General features: G+C 47.2%; 8 protein-coding genes across 8 annotated transcripts; 5 read left to right on the forward strand and 3 right to left on the reverse strand.

The window, feature by feature from the left end:
* Positions 1–408: 408 nt before the first annotated feature.
* On the forward strand, positions 409–863 carry FPRO_03791 (uncharacterized protein; the record flags this gene model as incomplete). The annotated part of the gene is made up of 2 exons (XM_031225958.1): positions 409–493; positions 556–863. 2 exons carry the CDS (start codon positions 409–411, stop codon positions 861–863), a joined length of 393 nt encoding a protein of 130 aa, XP_031076542.1.
* Positions 864–2234: 1371 nt separating this feature from the next.
* On the forward strand, positions 2235–4551 carry FPRO_03790 (uncharacterized protein; the record flags this gene model as incomplete). Its single annotated transcript, XM_031225959.1, has 3 exons — positions 2235–2527; positions 2586–3479; positions 3537–4551. 3 exons carry the CDS (start codon positions 2235–2237, stop codon positions 4549–4551), a joined length of 2202 nt encoding a protein of 733 aa, XP_031076543.1.
* A 1161-nt stretch (positions 4552–5712) lies between these two features.
* Positions 5713–6841, forward strand: FPRO_03789 (uncharacterized protein; the record flags this gene model as incomplete). The annotated part of the gene is made up of 5 exons (XM_031225960.1): positions 5713–5762; positions 5810–5841; positions 5896–6001; positions 6119–6191; positions 6257–6841. 5 exons carry the CDS (start codon positions 5713–5715, stop codon positions 6839–6841), a joined length of 846 nt encoding a protein of 281 aa, XP_031076544.1.
* A 40-nt stretch (positions 6842–6881) lies between these two features.
* Positions 6882–7970, reverse strand: FPRO_03788 (uncharacterized protein; the record flags this gene model as incomplete). Its single annotated transcript, XM_031225961.1, has 3 exons — positions 6882–7157; positions 7211–7749; positions 7805–7970. 3 exons carry the CDS (start codon positions 7968–7970, stop codon positions 6882–6884), a joined length of 981 nt encoding a protein of 326 aa, XP_031076545.1.
* A 3805-nt stretch (positions 7971–11775) lies between these two features.
* Positions 11776–12297, forward strand: FPRO_03787 (uncharacterized protein; the record flags this gene model as incomplete). Its single annotated transcript, XM_031225963.1, has 2 exons — positions 11776–12055; positions 12113–12297. The coding sequence occupies 2 exons, from the start codon at positions 11776–11778 to the stop codon at positions 12295–12297; spliced, it is 465 nt and encodes a 154-aa protein (XP_031076546.1).
* Positions 12298–14690: 2393 nt separating this feature from the next.
* FPRO_03786 (uncharacterized protein) lies at positions 14691–15913 on the forward strand (the record flags this gene model as incomplete). Its single annotated transcript, XM_031225964.1, has 2 exons — positions 14691–15472; positions 15523–15913. 2 exons carry the CDS (start codon positions 14691–14693, stop codon positions 15911–15913), a joined length of 1173 nt encoding a protein of 390 aa, XP_031076547.1.
* Positions 15914–16406: 493 nt separating this feature from the next.
* Positions 16407–17156, reverse strand: FPRO_03785 (uncharacterized protein; the record flags this gene model as incomplete). Its single annotated transcript, XM_031225965.1, has 1 exon — positions 16407–17156. One exon carries the CDS (start codon positions 17154–17156, stop codon positions 16407–16409), a length of 750 nt encoding a protein of 249 aa, XP_031076548.1.
* A 1136-nt stretch (positions 17157–18292) lies between these two features.
* Positions 18293–19392, reverse strand: FPRO_03784 (uncharacterized protein; the record flags this gene model as incomplete). The annotated part of the gene is made up of 4 exons (XM_031225966.1): positions 18293–18729; positions 18798–18906; positions 18959–19229; positions 19325–19392. The coding sequence occupies 4 exons, from the start codon at positions 19390–19392 to the stop codon at positions 18293–18295; spliced, it is 885 nt and encodes a 294-aa protein (XP_031076549.1).
* Between the last annotated feature and the right edge of the window lie 196 nt (positions 19393–19588).

Consider the following 19588-nt stretch of genomic DNA (forward strand, 5'->3'; position numbering starts at 1 on the left):
GTGATTTCAGATCCTGGGTTGAAAACTGGGCTGTGTCTCAGCTTACATTTGGTTACAATACGCAATAGTCAAGGAAGTGCCAGAAGGGAGCAGATAACGCAGCTGTTATGTCTCAAATTGATGGCTTTGTCTGCCACTTGGTCGGCCTCCCGCATACGCTTTACTGCTTTGATAGTTTTAATGGTCTGCCTCCCGCTTCATCGCGCGGGGTTGCCTGAGGTATTGGTCTGCCTCCTGCAGATGGCCAATAAGAGCAGACTCCTTTTGATAGGAAATTACAAACCCCGCCAAATGACGCCATTATTTGTAATTTCTGTGTATGTATAGGAGGAAGATTTAAATCAAGCTGACCGCTATAGCCTCAACGCATTTTTGACATCAAGATCATCAGTCCAGCACAGCTGATTGATGAGTTGGCCACTCCAAGACTTCCAAGATATAGACGAGTCCACAACTTTCGAACAAGCTGTGGACTCGTCTCAACCAAGCCTGAGTTCGCAACCGTCCTATGTAACAGAATATTTTGAGCAATCTAACTAACACCCAGCATTATAGTATCTCTCGGAGATACTCCTTACAGTTTTTCCAGTAATGCTTTCAATGCGGACTTCCCAGAAAACCCGGTTTTATCCCAGAACGTTCAAACTTTTGAGGCTTTTGATATTTTCCAAAACAACTTGTTTCTTGATAACCATTCGCAACTTCCGAACCTGGACTTGGTTCAAGACGACGATTTACTCTTGACTGTCCCCGAGCTGGCTGCTCCGGATGAAACTGGAACCGGTCAGTTTACATCAGAAAGGCTGTACTTGCGATATGAATCAGACATTGATCCACAGAATGACACTTCCACCATTCTGTAGAATGAGTCATCCGTGCAGATCGATGAATCTGGATTCATTCCACAGAATACCTTTACTGATGCATACTGGAGAAAGCATTTGCCTTCCCACAACAGCATCATGAAAAGTCATGACGAGATTGTGCTGGGGCAAACAATCAACAAGGAATATGACGAATGGAGACTTTCATATCCTAGAAAGGATGAATTTGTTGCCAACAGTTTGTTCTATTGCAATCGTCGAGACTGTCTGTCGTCTTTCCAAACGTCTAGAGATAGGAAGTGAGTATCTCTTCTCTACCTACTATGGCTCGTAAAAGGTCTAACAAGTGGCAGTGCACATATCAGAGAGCAAGAAAAGCCAGTCATTTGTCCACAATGCCCTACGCGAATGGGTTACCAAACTGACATGAAAACACATGCTCAAACCCATCTGAAGGATGAGCACCGCCAACGTCATCCGTGTCCAGTTTGTGGAAGGTTATTTACGAAGTTGTGCAATATGAGAAGGCATGAGAAGAAGCATTGAGGTGTCTTTATTGTGGCTTGCCACTATAGCGACTCCGCCAAGTATACCTCAGAGCTTTGATATCTAATTCATTTCCTTTTGCGCTATGCTTCAAAATTATTCTTCTCGTAAGCCAGTAGTTGCTCACTCTAAAGTTAAACAACGTTTTGAATCCTTTGAAAACAATTGCTTTGTGGATGATGGCATGGTCGCGCCAAGGTCTTGACCAAAATAACAGAAGTCTCATCTGTCCCCTGCTATATGAGCTGAGGTGACTGACTGTAAGGTAATAGGACTTGTCCCTAGCTGTTGGACTTTCGAAAGAGGCTCCAGAGTTCGACCTACTAAAATGCCGCTTTTCCGTCCTTACCACGCTTGACCAAAGACGGAACGACGGTTTCATGGGCAAAAGACATAGGAGGGACTGTTAGCAGTTTAAATCGGCAACTAATACAACTGTAAGTTCAGCTGTAATAGGAATGCAGTTAAAGTATTGTCCCTGACATATTCCACATTCCGTTAAAATGTGGCTGAAAAGAGGGGTTTTAATGAATTCCAACGGCGCAACGGGGATAACCTCCCGCTAAAAACAATACTACAGAATTAGACTTAGAAGCCTAGGCATTCTTGTCATTATCTCCATAGCGAGATAAGGACCTGGGAACAATAAATGTCTCATACTGCCCCATGCCGAACAACCGTTACCGTAGGTGAAGTTTGCGTTGGAACGTGACTGTTCTGTATGCATGCAAGACATGCACATTGTCACTTGTTAAAGGGGAATCTGGATGTATATAGTCCATGGTCAACCCGTGTTCGCGCCGCTGACACTTGATCTTCACACTCACTTCATGTCGCTCATTCAATTAATCGTCAATTTTCATCATGCGCCTGTCTTCAGGCCTCCTTCTAGCCAGCGCCTCTAGTGCGCTTGGCCAATTCAACCAGTTTACCAGATTCACAAACACGAGCACCTCTGCTGTCGAGACCTCGACCTCTCCCACTGAGTTCGAGACTTCTTCTGTCCCGTCTACCGCGAGCATAGAGACCACTTCCACCAGAGTCGAGACCACCGCTTCGTCCTCAGCTTCTGCCTTTGCACCAATTGTATTGAATCTTAAAGACGCCATTTTGGGCCCCGGTTCTTCTTTCTACCCACCACCAGACGGCGATACGATGTAAGGATCACCCAGAAGTCATCAAACCTGCAGCACCTCTAACTTACCCTGAATCTAGTCTCATGTCTCCTGTGGGCAGTGGCTCTACCCTCAAGCGTCGCGCTGGTACTGTTCCCTTTCCGGTTATCGCCCCCTTGAATCTTCCCAACAATGCAGGTTCCACTTTAAAACAACAAATCTCTTCAGCTCTAGCGTCTGCTTCACGCGCCGGCTACTACAGCCTCCAGGTAGCTAACGTCTCGTGCGCTGGCGCGATCGTTTGTCCCAGCGGATTCAGGAAGCGGGATGAAAGTAGCCCTTGTGCTTTCCAAGTTATCTCCAATGGTGAGGTTATCCAGATTCAACCTATTCCCGAAGGCTTCAGCGGCCGTATTGAAATATCTACCAACCCTTTCGTTCTGCAACTAGAGAACGAATTAAAACTCGAACAATCTTGCGGTGATGTCATCGTCCCTGTAGTCCTTGAAGCGGTCACGCTCAAGGATGCTCAGGGTGCAACTCCAACTCCTATCCCTACACCCAGTATTGGTGTTCCTACTGGTAGTGAGACTGATTCTTCTACCGAAACCAACACGGCAGAGTTTACTACCAACTCCGAAGGCGAGACCATCCTCCCTACTACCAGAAGTCAAGACTTTACGACCAACTCAAAAGGTGAGACTGTCTTCCCTACCGGGACGGATATCGCTACAAACTCAGAGGGTGCCACTACGAACTCGGAGGGTGAGACAGTCTTTCCAACTAGCACTTCTACTCATACCATTTCTGCAACCTCAACTTCTACTTCGGTTGCTGGGTTTCCCGGTGATGTCGGCGGTTTCAGTCTCTTCGGATGTGCGGCATCTACCTCAGGCTTCCCTACCTTTACGCTTGCCGAGTCGAGCGCGCTGATGGATCTCGGTGTATGTGCTGGCCTTTGTGAGGGACGTGCCTATTTTGGCGTCCATGATACGTAAGTCTTATCTTATTCTCTTGTATCTCAAGAAGGTGTTGTTAATAATTTGCCTAGCGCTTGTTACTGCGGTGATGTGTATGACTTTGACAGTACTGTGTTTTACAACCTGGACCAATGCGACATCGAGTGTCCTGGAGACAAGATGCAATTCTGTGGAGGTGAAGTCGAGAACAAGCTTCGAGCCCGCCAGGTCATCTCTAGCAATATTCTCCTTACGCTTTACGCCAGGGCCGAGGCTGTTGTCTCCCTGACTGAATCTGTCACCCAAACGGTAACTAATCAGGAGACTATTGTTACCACTTTCACGACTGTCGCTAGCGGTGAAAGCATAGCCACCGAGGTCGTCACTGCCACTCTGGTATGCGTTGATGGGAAATGCCATTCAAGCAGCTCAAAAAACGTTGCCGTCTACATTTTTGTCGAGATCAATGGCAGTGATTGTGACGGCCAATGGGTTTATATCTCTGAGCCCTGTCCTGGTGGTCAACAGTATATCCCCCATCTCTGCTCGGACGGAAAATGCGCCAGCATCAAGGTTTACAAACCTCAAAAATGCCCAGATTGGTATAACTACAAGTCTTTCTTTGTTCCATCAGATTGCACGACTTGCGCCCAGGGCAAGATTAGCTATCAACCTTGGGACAAGTCTTGGGGCATGCCTGATAACTGCAACGATCAAGTTCCTATCTGCGATACACTCGAATGTCCTTCTCAGCAGCCGGTTGTTAAACCACACCACGGTATCAGCTGGAACTCCACTATTCCTCATGGAGGGTCTGGAGGAGGCCATAGTCCGAGCCCCAACGACGGTTCCAGTGGAGGATCAAGCTCAGGCTCAAACGGGGGGTCAAGCTCGGGCTCGAATGGAGGTTTAAGTGGGGGTTCTAGTGGAGGCAGCGGCAGTGGTTCAAACGGAGGTTCCAGCTCTGGTTCTCAAGGAGACACTGAGGGTTCTGGATCTTCTGGTTCTAAGGGCTCTTACCCCAGCACTGTCCCTGTTATTAGTGGTGCTATCAAGCAGACATCTGGTGTACTTTCTCTTCTTGTCGGACTTTTAGCCCTTCTTTAAGTCTTGGGACTTTATTTTTTATTATATCTCTTACAAATCAGAATTAATCTCAGCACCTACTCCAGAATGATTAGCTACTAGTACCTTTGTTTCTGAGCTTTGGCAAGGTGAACTATCGTGGTATCTATGTGTCAAGTCACATTTCACTCAAGAAGTCGGTGTACGCCAGAACACCAAGAACCGTTAAATTCTGCAGAGTAGCGCAATCGAGGCCTTTGACAACCTCTACTAGCTGCATGAACTGCCCGATACGACATTTCAACTCTACTAAAATTACCACATTTAACCTAGTTCAAGCTTCACCATTCCTGTGACAAAGGACTATTGGATGTGTCAGGCCATTTACTAGCACTTAGCGACTTCCTAAGCTGGGATAGCTCCATTGTAAAAGCCCAGAACAGAATCAGACCTTAACGACAATTGAACTATTGAAGAGGGCTTACTCGATTGCAGCTGAAACACAAGAAACGATGAAGATGTAAAGTCTGAGCACAAGTATACATCAAGACCGTGCCAGTCATGCAATCTTATACCAAGTCATCTTGCGAAACGTTTAATATTTTTGGAGTCTCTGTTGGGCAAAGATGGTCTCATTAAAGAAAGCGCTGGCGCTGCTGTTTATCTGTGCAGCAAGTGCATTACCCGCTATCACCGAGAGGTACAGTGGTAACTCAAACGGAGGGATATCTGACTTAATGGTCAAGAAGAGAAGGTCAATGGATCCGCGTTCTGCTCTACCTACATCCAAAGCACCATCACATCCACTGTGATTCCAGTTAGCACCAAGTCGGTATTCGTTACAAAGAGTACCAAGACCACTATAGCCGCTGTCACTACAGTCAGAACCACCGTAACCGTTGTGAACCTATCTACCAAAATAGCCACAGTTTCGACTGTCATAAATAGAACGAGTACCGCTTTTATCACGGATTATCAGACAGCCACAAGTAGTTTCATCAGCACGACTACCCCAAGCGATACATATACCCTGCAGAGGGTCGGAACAATTACGCAGCAAGTAACTCAGACTACCACTAAAGCGTCTGCTACAACCGTCACCACGGGTGTTGATACAGCTATTACAACCGTTGTTCCAGTAAGCGTTGTTTACACGGTACAACCACTGTTTCTACCATCCTTTATACTACGTGAGTACCTTCCATGAACTCTGCCGTGGGGATATATACTAAAACCAACTCTTCCTGGGCCACGTGAGCCTCAGGAGCTCCTGTCGAAATCGAAGACTAACTTGGTGTAGTGCAGCAGCATCTGTGGTAGTCATCCCTGAAGGTACGTTCTCTTAGTGTCCGTTTCACCTCTGAGCTCCTACTGACATACCCTTAGCCGAAGTTCACTGCGGTGTTGTTGGTAGTTCAGGATCTACACCTGTGGACATAAGAGGCGGCTCAATTAGCTTCGGCGAGTGTAAGGAAATCTGCCACAGCTGTCGGTACTTTGGGCTCAGCAGTACAAGATGCTCGTACTATGTCTCCCATTTCCGAGTACACCGATATCTAGAGCTTAGTGAATAGCCTTTTGTAGACATTCTAGCTGACCATCTATCTAGAGAGGATACGGTTGCGGTAGACACATCTTCTGGTACAACATTCTATGATCTAGGGTGTACTTCTGCCACTCCTGTAAGTGTACCATATATCTTGCAAAGACCACACGCATATTACTAAGTTCATCCAAGCCTGACTAGCGCCGGAAGAGAGCAGTACAGGCTGTATCAGTGCCTAGTTATCTGCCCAACAAGTCACCGAGTGCCGTCAGTAGTGCTTGCTCATGCCTAATTACGAAGCCCGCTGCAGCCGTCACTACAAAAGTCACAGCCAAATCTTCCAAGACAGTCACGAATACTCAGACCCGAGACGTGACTTCGACGGTTACCAACCGCCTAAGTACCGTTATCACAGATAAAAAGACTAGCACTTCCGTTCTGTCCACCACTACTACGATCACTAGCTCTCAGATCGTGGCTCAGACAAATCATCAGGCTGCTACCACTACTCAAGTGAAGACCTACATTGTTACCAACTTCGATCATCTTGTTTATGTGTACAAGACACAATTTATTACATCTACCAACTTCAACACAGTTACTACCACTAGCACCAGGACCGTGCCAAACACTCGCTACAACACCGTTGTTGTTACTAGCACGCAGCCTACGACGGTCACTAAGGATGTTTACACGACTTCGCAGACGGCTCTTTCCACACGTACTGTATTCACAGGAGGGTCAACTATCACCAGCGGAACAACTACTATATATGGCAGTATCTGAGGGTTTCGAAGAGCTTCTTGTTCACTTTGCTATGGGTTGTCTAAAGCTTTCCTGGAGTCTGGGGATTAGGCTTTCCAAGAGGTATAACAGAACAAATCTGAACGCAAGAAGCAAGTAGTTTTCCATCTTCATTGAGGATCTCGATGTTCATATCAAACCGCCCACCGTGTAATCTCTTCATCGTGGTTCGAGTGAGGAGCCAGTCCTGTGAAGTAACTTCAGACCGGAACATAATGCTCATAGCGGTGGTGGGCATACCCCAGCTGCTGGCGGCCTCCATCCCATTCTCGTCATAGTTGAGGAAGATGGGAGGAACCTGTAGTGGAAAGTATGTTAGCGTTGGCCACAGAATCGGCATGTAGTGGTTACCAAGTCCGCCAGTACTGGCAAGTGCTCTAAGCCGAACTTTTTATCATTGTCCAGTTTCACCCACTGATATCTGGTGTTCTGGCCTCCGAACTCTTTACTCCACAGTGGCGCGTTGTCGCCCTTGGGTGTGTACGTCCTTATCGTCGACGCAGGGGGGTTCATATAATAGTAGCCTGCATCTGACCACCGAGTACAATCCTTCATTCGATCGGGCAATGGCCAAACTGACGGTTGCATATTGATTACCTGACCGTTGTCTTTCAATGTACCAAGCCTTACTATGGCAATTGTGCAGACCTTATCTTCATAGGCTTCCAACGACTTGAGCCTGGCTTCAACAGTCGAAGTTCGCTTACCAATGCTCAGAGTTTCAAGGGCAATCTCGAATTGACCCTGAGGTAATGGTTCGAGGTATTCCACGGATATGTTCAGAGGTTCCATGTTCTCGAGGCTTCCGTGCTTGTCATTGTGATATTGCCGCGCTGTCATCATCAGAACTGTGGCGCAATACCCACCATGAGCTGCAAGTCGCCGACCACCTATAAATTGATCATTAATTCTATGTCATGGATTCATGTGCTCTGAATGACGCACCCTTGCCGCACCAGTCTGGTGGGACGCTACCACTATATTTATGTCCATCAGAGTCTGCTACAGGGCTTGTTTTAATTGCATCGGGCAATGAGATTCGAGGGAATTTGTGAGGCCTCCACGCTGGAGTAACCTCTCGGTGGGAGTTGGGCAGATGCGAGTTCGACATGACTGCAGCGTTGGAGTGTCAAGTGACCGGAAAGAATTATAATGTTCGAAGATCTCGCCTCGGCCTTCCTCTCACGCAATAGCCTGGTGCGAGAATGAATATAGAACATGATTGAAGGGGCGAATTTATGATGGCGTGCGGTATTTATATGAATCGCCTTGGCAGCAATCAGTTAAACCCCGGCAGAGAAATAGGTTTTGAGAGTTCCGACTCTTCCGCTGGTTTAAGTGCGGTGCGTCGAACTTAGCATAAAATTAAAAATATGCCGAACGCGACTCTGTGATAACACGGTGTTTAGCAAATACAGTTTTATGATTAGTGAGATTTAAATATGTGTTTAGTAATCACGGACTATCAAATAAAGCCGACGCGCTTGTTGTTGCTGTTTTGATTCTAGGAAGCAGGCTCACCCGCTAAGGCTAAGGCCGTTGCACCAGATACTGGGGGTTATTAGTAGTGGTGATTTTATCAAGGCTTTGATGATGACAAGGGTAGTGACCATAGTCGGTTGCTCAATACATCCGGAGACCGTTTCAGCGCAGGTGTACCAAAGCGAATAAATGCATTCAAGTTTTCCTCCTCGGAGGTGAGGAGCCGAGCACGTCGCTTGGCACCATGGTGGACATGACGATATCGCTGGTGAAGCCTTGCTTCTTTGGAAGATAAAGAAGGTATCATTGCCGAGATCAAAGACCAGTCTAAGGGTATTCCAGGATATGGCAGCAGGTTACTCCAGCTATGTTCATTCTAGCAACAGCAACTCTGATAGAATTTCGTTGACCTGCATAAAGTCATTTTCTCTGATTAACGCCGGTATATGCAGGAGGATGGCAGGAAGAAATAGAAAGCAGGGTTCCTGCTGGTGGTCTATGAATTACTCCTGGGTAGGCTCTGAGACACATGTTACAATTGATACATACCTCTGCAGCATCATCTTGGTCTTTATTGGCCACTCTGTTCCAGCTGCCTTGGGTTCATTGAAGCCTCATGGTCGACTGTAAGAGCATGGAGGCACAGAAGACGAATGTTTCAAGTTTTGAAAAGCCAATGCTTCTACTAACCTCGATATGTCTCTCAGTCTTTGTTGATTCAATAATGACAAACTGGCCTCCTTTGATCAAGTCACCAATGCTACAGTTGTGGAATCTGCCCTCGCAAGTCTGCACGCGTCAACCAGAAGCCAACATTTTCAGATAGATACCTCCAGAAGTTGGGAAGAATGACTTGATCTTCTGCTGGCGAGGAATAGATTCCTTGCAATATAAGGCTTAGATTGGTCAGTCCTGATGGCGGCAGTTGGATGAGTCTGAGGATACTATGGCGCTGGAGCCTGGAAGAGACATATTGCATTATTGTTAATCCCGTCCTGACAGAAAGTTAATGTTGGGCCGCCTTCTGCCAGCCTCCAGACCGAAATACTCCGTCAGCTCGCCAACCGTATCCAAGGATTCAAGTCTCGAAGGCCTTGCCAGGCATGTTGGCGCAGATGAGAGCCAACTGGACGGAATAGTTGAGTAATTCAATAAGAGTGCCTCGAATGGGTTTGGCTGGTATTCTCAACGCCGTCTCAATTCTTATGATCAAGCTTTTAGCAATGCGAGCAAAAGTCGCATCCCAAGTAGGGCACTATCGAGCAAGAACTTTCCTATGCAGCAGAGGTCATTATACCGCAGCGATACTGGGACCATAATCAGTCTCGTCACTAATGAACGCGCGAGGATGGTGGAGAAACGATGTCAATATATCGAAAGATTTGTACGCGACAGATAAAACAGTAGTTTTGGAACCAGGTATCCTGGATTTCGGGGTGCCATTGGACCTAGGATGACTTTTTGCTATATCGATGCCTCAGATATGGCCCGCTGAACTTGTTTTTCGTGTCAAGGTCGATGACTGTTGGGGAATCAGGGATCCCTCTGCTCCTCAAAGTTAGCGTCTGTATCTGAAGATAAATCACTAGAGGTGTTTGAAGTGAATGCAATTGGCAGTGGCAAAGATGCTCAATGCGATCAGCGGTCGCGCAATTCCCTGCACCATCACCACCTTATAACCAACTCTTATGCGCGAATCCACTCGCTACCTCGTTGGAATTGCCTTGTTTTGTATTCGTGTGTATGTTACTCCGTACATGGTAGCAAAATTCCTGGTACAATTTGTCATTGCCTAAAAAAATATTGCATTGGCTTTTAAGCTTAATAAAAGCTCATCTGGACAATCTCGCGTCTTACTATGCCGATCAAATGATTGGTTGCATTCTGTGCAGTAATTTTAAATGAACAGTGAGACGTTATTTACTCCGCTGGCGAGTCATCAACACAGTCAATCAACAAAATCTAGAATCTGAATGCAGATAAGTGTGAGGTATTTTCCCAGCGCAAATCTGGTACAATTAGGTGAATGAGGCTATTGACGCAGTCAGCTGATCATGCATGCACTTGAAGAACCTCGGCCACGCAGGAATCGCCCATAAAGGTCCTCGTTGGCTAAAAATACAGCTAAAACTTAGTGGTGTGATGTAACGATGCACCCATGAGACTACACACGGGATCCGTTGTTAGGCTCGGAAGTCGGTCAATCACTTCCGTTTCTCTAGATTCTAGAACGAGCAGGTCACCCTAATGGTGAAAGTCAATTACAATACGAACTACGGATGCAACACGAACCATGGACTCAAAACCACGCCCCCAGTGTAGAAGAGCGTCATGGTCACGTTGAACTTGTGAAAAATTACCCTATAGTTGCACCTCGTGCGCGAGATTCCGAGCACTGATGATGGTTCCACCGTCGGCTTTAAATTACGGCAAGTTTTTCAGTGTCTGCCGGACCCGACGCTGTCTCAGAGCCCAGCCTCCCCCGCCTCGGCGTCCACGAATGACGTCCAGACCCGCTCGAGCTGCCACTTTTTCAAGATTTGGTATCCGTAGTCCCGTAATGGGCTTGGCTAGGCATGGCAATTCTGTTGAGCTCTCTGGTCTATGTACCGTCTGGTTCCTTCTGAAATGAGTCCATAGTAAATGCATAGACAGATGAGTCCGTGTTCTTACAGCGCTGGCGCGTTTGAGCGGTCAATCTTACTCATACTGACAATGCGGTGAGACCGTGAGGCTGCCTGTTTATTAGACCTGTTCACCAGAGATGCACAATGGCGTCACTGTCCTCTGTGTGCATGCAGTACACGGCTGAGGCTGGGCTTAATTCACCGATCTAGCTAGTCACAGAGTCAGGTACAAATGACATACCCGTCCTTGTGAACCATGCTGTGGCCATTACGTCGAAATGTCCGATCGCACCGCTCAACAAAGAAGCATAATCCCAATCCAGGACTAGCGGGGCGGACGATGCACGGGTAGGGCCATGATCATCCCCTGGCTCATCTAATAATAACCCACCGGCCCTGTGAATACGAGCTAAGCATAATTCTTAATGCAAAAACCCATGCGATAATAACATGACGCACAGAGCAGTCGGATGTTTCGGCATGCAGTCCACTGCAGCACTGGGCTTGATTTTCCTTGCATTTGCTGATCTTGACGACCCCGCAAAAATATCACGAGGCCAGAGTTTCTCCGGACAAGACGATGGATCATACTTCGTATAGGTGATATTAGGGCGCAGCTAGTGCACAGTACTTCGTATCCTATTCGAGAAGCCCAGAGGTCAGATCCCAATTTTCACATAATATAAAGGCATATACTTACCCAGCTCTGGTTCACTTTTATCATCTCATCTCATCATTCAATCTCAATCTTCTACATCACAACCCCTCACATCAAACTTCTCCATACACAACTCTTAAACCGTCATCATGAAGTTCGCTGCTTTCACCGCCCTCGCCGCCGTCTTCGGCTCTGCTGCTGCTGCCAACAAGGCCAATGTCATCAACGACTGCACCAACACCATCTACGTCCAGTCTTTCCCCTACGGCGGCGGTGCTCCCGGTCCCTTGACCACTGTCAAGCCCGGCCAGCGATTCTCTGAGGATCTCCGTGCCTCTGGTTCTACCATCAAGATTGCCACCACCCGAACTCTCACCAAGCCTCTCTTCTTCGGCTACTCTTCCGAGTCTCAGCCCAACAACGTTTACTGTATGTTTTCCCTGCTGCCTTGTTTTATGACAAACATCAACTAACATTTCTCTTCAGACGAGTTCAGCACTGAGTACGGCAACCCCTTTGCTGACAAGCACAACATCTTGAGCCCTGGTGAGGGTTGTGAGAAGTTCGACTGCAAGGCCAACGATGCCAAGTGCTACAGTACCCCCAGCATGAAGAAGGTCTATGGCTGCCCTAGCCCCGTCAACCTGTACGCCAAGGTCTGCGCCAAGTAAATTGGTAGCCTTGTCATCAGCTTTGCTTCCAGTGGCATTTGATAAGACCAGATCAACGGCTGACGTCCTGGTTTCATGGATCAACTCACTGGGTTAATACTTCTTCGTTACATACATTATCAAGCGGCCTCGGAGTCCTTTAGATAGAGTTCTTCCTTTAATTCGGAAAACTAATACATACTATTATCTTCAATCAGTCTTCCCTTTGCTTGTACTTCCATCGTCATTCACTGTTATTCACGTAGCCATGATATACCAGTGATACTTACTCGACTGCTTTATAGTCAGTTATATCGAATATAAGCCGTAACGCCTCTTTGTGGCATGACGTCTATGATGTAAGAGAAATTACTGACTGCCCCGAGTTTCGTTACACAGGATTGCTTGCGCCTCCAAGTTAGTCACAACACGAGCATCTGGATTGTCTGACTTAGCTGACACTCCACCCCATTAGCCCGGGTAAAGTGTTGAAATCGTTTGCTGCACTTCAGGCGCTAAGATGTAATTTCAGGACTTCAGTTGGAGGCAGTTCCTGACGAGAAGAGAGAGAGATATAAGCTGCTGCATTGCGACTAGAAAAAGACAAGTGTAAACTGCCGGTGTTAACAAGGAACGCTTTCAAGATATTACATAAGACTGTGCTCTCTGGGATCGAGTATGTATAAACTTAATGCTAAGCCACTCCTGTAATCAACCATACTGCCTGCAACCCAACCCATAGAGCAGTGTATGGGGTCCTCGCTATAGTTGGATATTCTGGTTCATCGTGCGTTCAGATTGCAAGTCCTGCTAATAGAAAAAACGACTGGGGGGTCTGTATATTGAACATGGCAATGAGCAGTTGTTGTACATCCCTATATCTAACAGAAAATCATCTAAATGTGGGCCGAGAGCAGAACTAACTCTCAGATCTGTGAGTTCAAGATGAATGTATTAAATTCCAGCTAGGTTATTACCCAATCATAGCTGTAGCTCCATATAAAGAAGACCTCGGTGTAATTGTGACATGAAACTCTGACGACATTTGATGTCATTAACATCAAATCATGACAACAAAAAGGGCAATAAACATCATACTGGCCTCATTTCGTATGGCTTGAACCATTATACACTGTTATTGGCTAACATGGTAATATCTTAATTACAGCATCTCTAACCACGTTCAATTATGTCCCGTTACGAAATTTGTCAATTACCTAGATTTTCACGATATGGACAAATCTTCAGTTTCTGTAAGATCAATTAGTGTTCACTGGTATATAGTTATAAGCAATCTCCCTTTGGTGATGGTCGGACTTGATAAATAACGACACTCTGTGACTTTACCAATCACCTCGTAGGGTAATTAAGACATGACCGATGTGTAACAAGATGGGATTTACGAGCTCTGTAGCTGAAAGCTTATTGGGGCGCATTTTGGGTATTTATACCATTGCGGAGAATGGACTGGCCGATCTCGGGATCTTATCGCGCGACAAGGTGACTATATCAGTAGTCCATGTTAATAGAAGCAGACAAACGGCAGATGCTCGTTTTTTTTTATCCCTCAACATCAAAAACATATTCCCCATACAGACGAACCCGTGTTTGGAAAGATGCAACGGCGGTGTCAAGCAATTGGGCCGTCATGAAAGTCACCTGGTGCCCTCTGAGCTGTCAGTCGCCGGCAAGCTACCGTTTATTGGCATAGCGGCGGGTGATACTCCGGGAAGCGACGCATATTTATGTAACATTAAAATTCTAGAAAAGGTCCAGAACACCAAAAACACCACGTTCCGTTATCTAGAAGCAATTGAAATGCCGTGCCACGCGCACGTTGAGCTCAGAGATAGATAGCAGAGCACTCCCCGCAACCGGCTGCGATTTACCGATGCCGAACAAGGACCAAAACATCGGGGCACGGACACAAAAGTCCGGTATCTCTGAGCGAAATGCGGAGGTCGAAAGATGCGGGGTGCGATAACCTAGAACACGATAGGAAATTGTAATACAAGTACCGCGGATGGCTTTAGCCAGCTGATGCGTCACTACGACCTTGCTTTGATACAAGAGGGGAACCTGACCCGGGTTTGACGGCGTGGAACCGTTCAAGCGCGGAAGAAACTCCATGGTCCATTTGATCTGCGCCCAATCCCGTCATTGGCATTTGTCGCTGGGACTAGAGGAAATGTCCTTATCACCGATCACATGACCGGGTGCCTAGCGGGATGACCGTTTATCTTGCAATCATTCTATCATTGTTTGGGCCCAAAGTGGCGTTGACCATGGGAACAGAATGTAGGCCGGGTCTAGATCAATGACACGCGTAGTAAATATATAGATTGACATGTCCCCCTCAGCAGTAGATCGGTAAACATCCATCACTCCAAGGTACTCTGACCTCCAGCAACAACATGTTGACTCTCGGTACACTCATCTTCTTCGCCATAGCGGCTGCCATCGCCCTCGTCGTGAGGACACTATCTAAACCACAAAAGGAAAACCTTATCTCAAGGGCCATCCCCGCCGCTGCACCCCTCACTCAACCCCTCCCCTCAACATGGTACAAGTCAGACGATATCTACGAACTTGAGCGAAGAGCCATCTTCTCAAAGAAATGGATCCTGCTCACTCACAAGATGCGCTTCGACCAGACTGGAGCCTGGGTTCGATACGCTGAAGCTGGTTTCGATTTCTTCCTCATCCGAAATGCAGAAGGTACCATCAGGGGCTTTCACAACATCTGCCGTCACCGTGCTTTTCCCGTCGTTGTTAAGGATAATGGCCAGAACAACGTCTTGTCCTGCAAGTATCACGGCTGGTCTTACGGTATGAACGGTCAGCTTGCCAAGGCTCCTTTGTATCAGGATCTCCCCGGCTTTGATCGCTCCAAGAACGGTCTCTTCCCTCTTCACACTCACGTTGATGCCAAGGGCTTTATCTGGGTCAATATGGATGCCAAGGCCGTGCCTGAGAACCCATGGAGCGAGGACCTCAGCCAATCAGCGAACCACGCATCTTTCAACTTTGACGACTACAAGTTTGATCATGTCAAGCAAGACACTAGCAGCTTCAACTGGAAGACGTTGGCCGACAAGTCTTGCACTGGTAGCAACATTGATAACTTTGAGAACGCCGCCGAGAAGAAATCTGTTGTCAACGACTTCTTCTTCCCCAACGCTTCCATGACCATCTCGTAAGTTCCCTGTCAAGCAGGGTGTAGCGAATAAATACTAACCATTCCAGTCCTCACTTCTTCTTCCTCTTGCGATGTGTCCCTACATCAGCTACAAAGTCCCAACTACAATATGAAGTCTATCGCCACAAGAGCGCCAGCGAATCCGACTTCAAGAAGGTCGAGGAGATTCTCCAGCAAACAGCCAGCGAGCAAGAAGCCCCCGCCGAGAAGAACCTCCGCGCCGGTGTCCTCGTTGACCAGACCCCTCTCCAGTTCCAGAACCAAGTGTATCAACTAGTCGAGCACCACCGCAAGCTCGAGGGTGTTGCTGGCCGAGAGATTCGGCCCGCCCAGCAGATTCTGGATAAGTCTGCTACCAAGACTGAGCAGGATGAGAGCCTATACTCTTCTTGCTCTGGTCTCTCGTGTGGTAAAATAGCCAAGGACCTTGCTTGGTAATTGGGGAATTTGTAAAATAGATTCGGCGCATAGATGGGGTGGTTTTTGCATATTAGGTTACAGACGGTATAGAGGGAAGATCTATATGGATGACGTCTCGTAATTGGGTTCTTAGTTTAATAGCATAGTTATGATGATAATGCATAACTCATTGGATATCCAGTCTTACTGAAATATTGACTTATGTTGAAATCCTGAAGGAGTATAAACGCAGACCAGAGGGGCAAGGGAAGTATCCTTGGGCCTTACGCCATTCCCTGCCAAGTATACAATGATCCTCATTCATGTCCAGTATATTGTTCCCATAAGTGGCATCTGTATCCTCTTTTGAAGGCAGTCCTTCCGGTTGATGCAAACAGCACTAACTTCACATGACCGAAGTCGTGAGCTAGACTGTTGGTTGCAATTAGACTTATCACTGAGGACTTGATCACTGCATAGGATAAGTTTAGCATTGCCTCTGCCGCCCATAGGTTCGGCCGGTGAATACTATCTATGTAGTCTGTTCGAGTACAAATCCCTTGCAGGCCCAGCACGCAATAACGAGATCCTTCTTCTCCGTCTGAATCTCTCCCGAAAACTCCAGCTTATCATCTTTCTCAACAGCAACGACAGTTCCATACTCATCAACCCACTCTACTAACTTGGCCGAGTTCTCCTGTACCCTCAAGAGAAGCTTTTTCTTCCAATCATCAGAGTCACGGTATCCACGCTTATGCATGAGGGCCTGCATCTTATCCTCTTCCACCTTGGTCAAGGCGCGCTTGATAGGAATCATGTGCTGGAATTTACACGACCGGCCAGACTTTTCCATCACAATGCTTCCCTGGATAGTACCTCTCTTTTGGCCCCTGATAACAATGAGTGGCGTGGGACCAAGACCAGCGGCGAAGCTGAAAGGTATGTTCATTTTTTCTCCAGAGTAGAGTGTCAAGTCATCATCGTATCTGATGAAAGCGTCATTTCCTGAAGCCTCACTAAGACGACGAACTTCACTGGGTAGAAGGCGGCAGATTTGTATCTGCCATGGATTACCGGCTTGAGTATTGCGATTGGAGATGTGATAAGTTGGGGTAGCCGGGCTGGTTTCTGTTTCGTAGACGTAGCGGCCTAGGATACTGAATGATTGTTTGGTCGGAGAAATGGATGCCTGGGAAAACAGAGGCGCCTCTAGTCGGAGTGACAATGCATTGCGGGGAGCCTCACCGGAAGAACTCGATTCGACAAGACTGGTTTGACTCATGTTGCAAGACTTTGTTTAATGGGAAATGGCTGAATGTGATATAGATAGATAAGTAAATGGATTTGATTTTGCTGAACATACGTTGATGTTTTATAGGAAATAACAAGCCCAGGCATATACATGTTTCAGGTGTTGCACTGTAACTAGGCGGCGGAGATATCTTAACCATGCTGACTCGAGCCACTGAGCAAAGAGCTATCCGCTTCAGGCAGGACGAGTAGCTCAGCTCGAGAAATACCTCAAGCTGACAGCAGTCGCACATATTTCAGAGCAACATGCGCCATTAAACATAAAGATCTAATTGGCCAGCGCGGATGCGACGGCAGTAAAGCCATCCTTCGTGACCTCGCATCTGCAGAAACGTCACCTCGTGTAGTCCAGACTGTAATTGCCAAGACCTCCTCGCTTGCGTTCTCGGGATCGAGAAGTAGTGGAATACGATAAACAGGATGACATCAGGTTATTGGTGGATGGGATGTCTTGGGGGCTGATGACCCGATTTTTAATGTCTTAGTCGAATAACAACGGCACAAGGGTAGAAAAGAAGATGCGCCAACCCTGCAAGCATTGTTTATTAGACTTATAACCCTAAAGTAGTCTATCCCCTAGAATGGAGATAGCCTTCTAGAAGAATATTCGTGGAGTAAGAAGTCTAGTGGCGGTATTATACCCGTGGAATTTAGTTGCTGTTGCGCATCAGGAGCTGGTAAAGGGTTGAACCCTTCCTTATCTTACGCCAGCGACAAATACTTAGCAAGTCACGATGGTGGACATTCTAACATCTAGCCACCTTCTACTAGCATATACTTTGCCGACCTCGTGGCTCGTCGAGATAGACAAAAATCAATGCAATCATGACCTGCCCCAAAGAGAAAATAACTAAATAAGTTGAGAAAAATGAAACACAACGCAAAAGGTACGCAATGTTGTTCAAAGATGTTGATCTGCCCAAACCCTTCAAGCCCGCTAGAGGTTCATGTGGCGCTGAGTATGTTATGCTAAGACGAGTAGAAGATCTAGAACGTGCCAATTTGACATCCATATGAACTCCCCTGGCAAGAAGAGGAAGTACTGTTGAATCATCCTTCAAAATGGTATATAAAAACCCGATCAACTCGCTTGAGGCAAGTCTAAAACTAACTATTACTTCGCTTAAAGCGCGAGAAGAAGCCCTTCTTCTTCGTCTCCTTCTCATCTTTCTCGCCCTCGTGCCTCTCCATCTCCCTTTCGGTGTCTAGTTGATTGGTATTCTGGTTCATGACATCCTGTGCCAGATTGACTGTATCCGATCTGCCTGGGTGCATCGGCCCTTGTGTTCCCGCCTCTGCTCCAGGTTCTCCTCCCTGCTCAATCTGGTGCTGTTGCTGATTTTCCGGTTTCTCTTCGCCATCGAAGAGATCCTTGATCTTGCCTGGCCCAAAAACTCTCTCATAAACAGCCAGGGTAGTACCGAACTCTTTATTCACACCAACCTTAATGGCGTCGAGGAGCTGGAGGACGTACGTCTGGCAATTATTGGTTATGAGGTTGTAGGTAGGCTGCCTCTCTCTGATACTGTGGATGACTGATTCGCCTATTGTCGCAGTATCAGCATGTCATCCCCCAAGACCTGGATGGTGTCAACCAGAGGCTTGTACTCACCAGCTCGCCTTAAGGCATCATCATTGAAGCGCGTCTCTCCAACCGGAAACGTCCGCCACTCTTCTCGCTCAATCTTTGCATTCGTGTAAATGACATCAAAGTTCTCATCCTGTTTCGCATGAGCTCCCGTCTCGTCCCGCGCGACTGATGATCAAACTCACCATCCATAGTTGATGAGCATAGTCACCAACGAGAACAGCCCAATGCTGCGTCGGATCAGGATACTTGTTGATCTTCTCCGTGATCATCTTGCCCAGTCCCGTCTCTTCCGCAAACCACTTTCCGGCAAATCCGCCGACAGGATGCCACCCAACCTCGACAGGGCGACGAGGTCCATCGACAACAGGTTCAGTGACTGGGACGACATTGGGCTGGCTGCCGAGACCCACTGCATGCTTCAATGCTATTTCGCCTTTATTCAAATTCTTTTTCCTACAAGAGAAAACGTCAGCGGTCGAACTAGGGGGGTCTAGCGGGAAGGATCGCGGAGCAGATCGAGGTGCTGCTGACGAATAAATGACGCATACAGAAAGTCTCCCACTATATCCCTCTTGCGCTCTTTCTCCTTCTCCTTCTCTTCGTCCGAGCCGCCCATAACTCCGGAATTGGTTAGTCACTTGCAAGCGAGAGTGAAGAATTGCCAAGAGACTCAGGCTTTCATGAGCTTTGAGGATCTAGATAAGCAGAATTTATGAGGCCTCGCGCGTCAGCAAGACCTGATTCACGTGAGGCAGTGCATTCACTTGGCGCCTCCAATGGCAGCAAATTTCCGATGCAGCCAATCACAGATG

This window comes from Fusarium proliferatum (genome assembly GCF_900067095.1).
Source record: "Fusarium proliferatum ET1 genome assembly, contig: FPRO_scaffold002, whole genome shotgun sequence".
Taxonomy (NCBI): domain Eukaryota; kingdom Fungi; phylum Ascomycota; class Sordariomycetes; order Hypocreales; family Nectriaceae; genus Fusarium; species Fusarium proliferatum.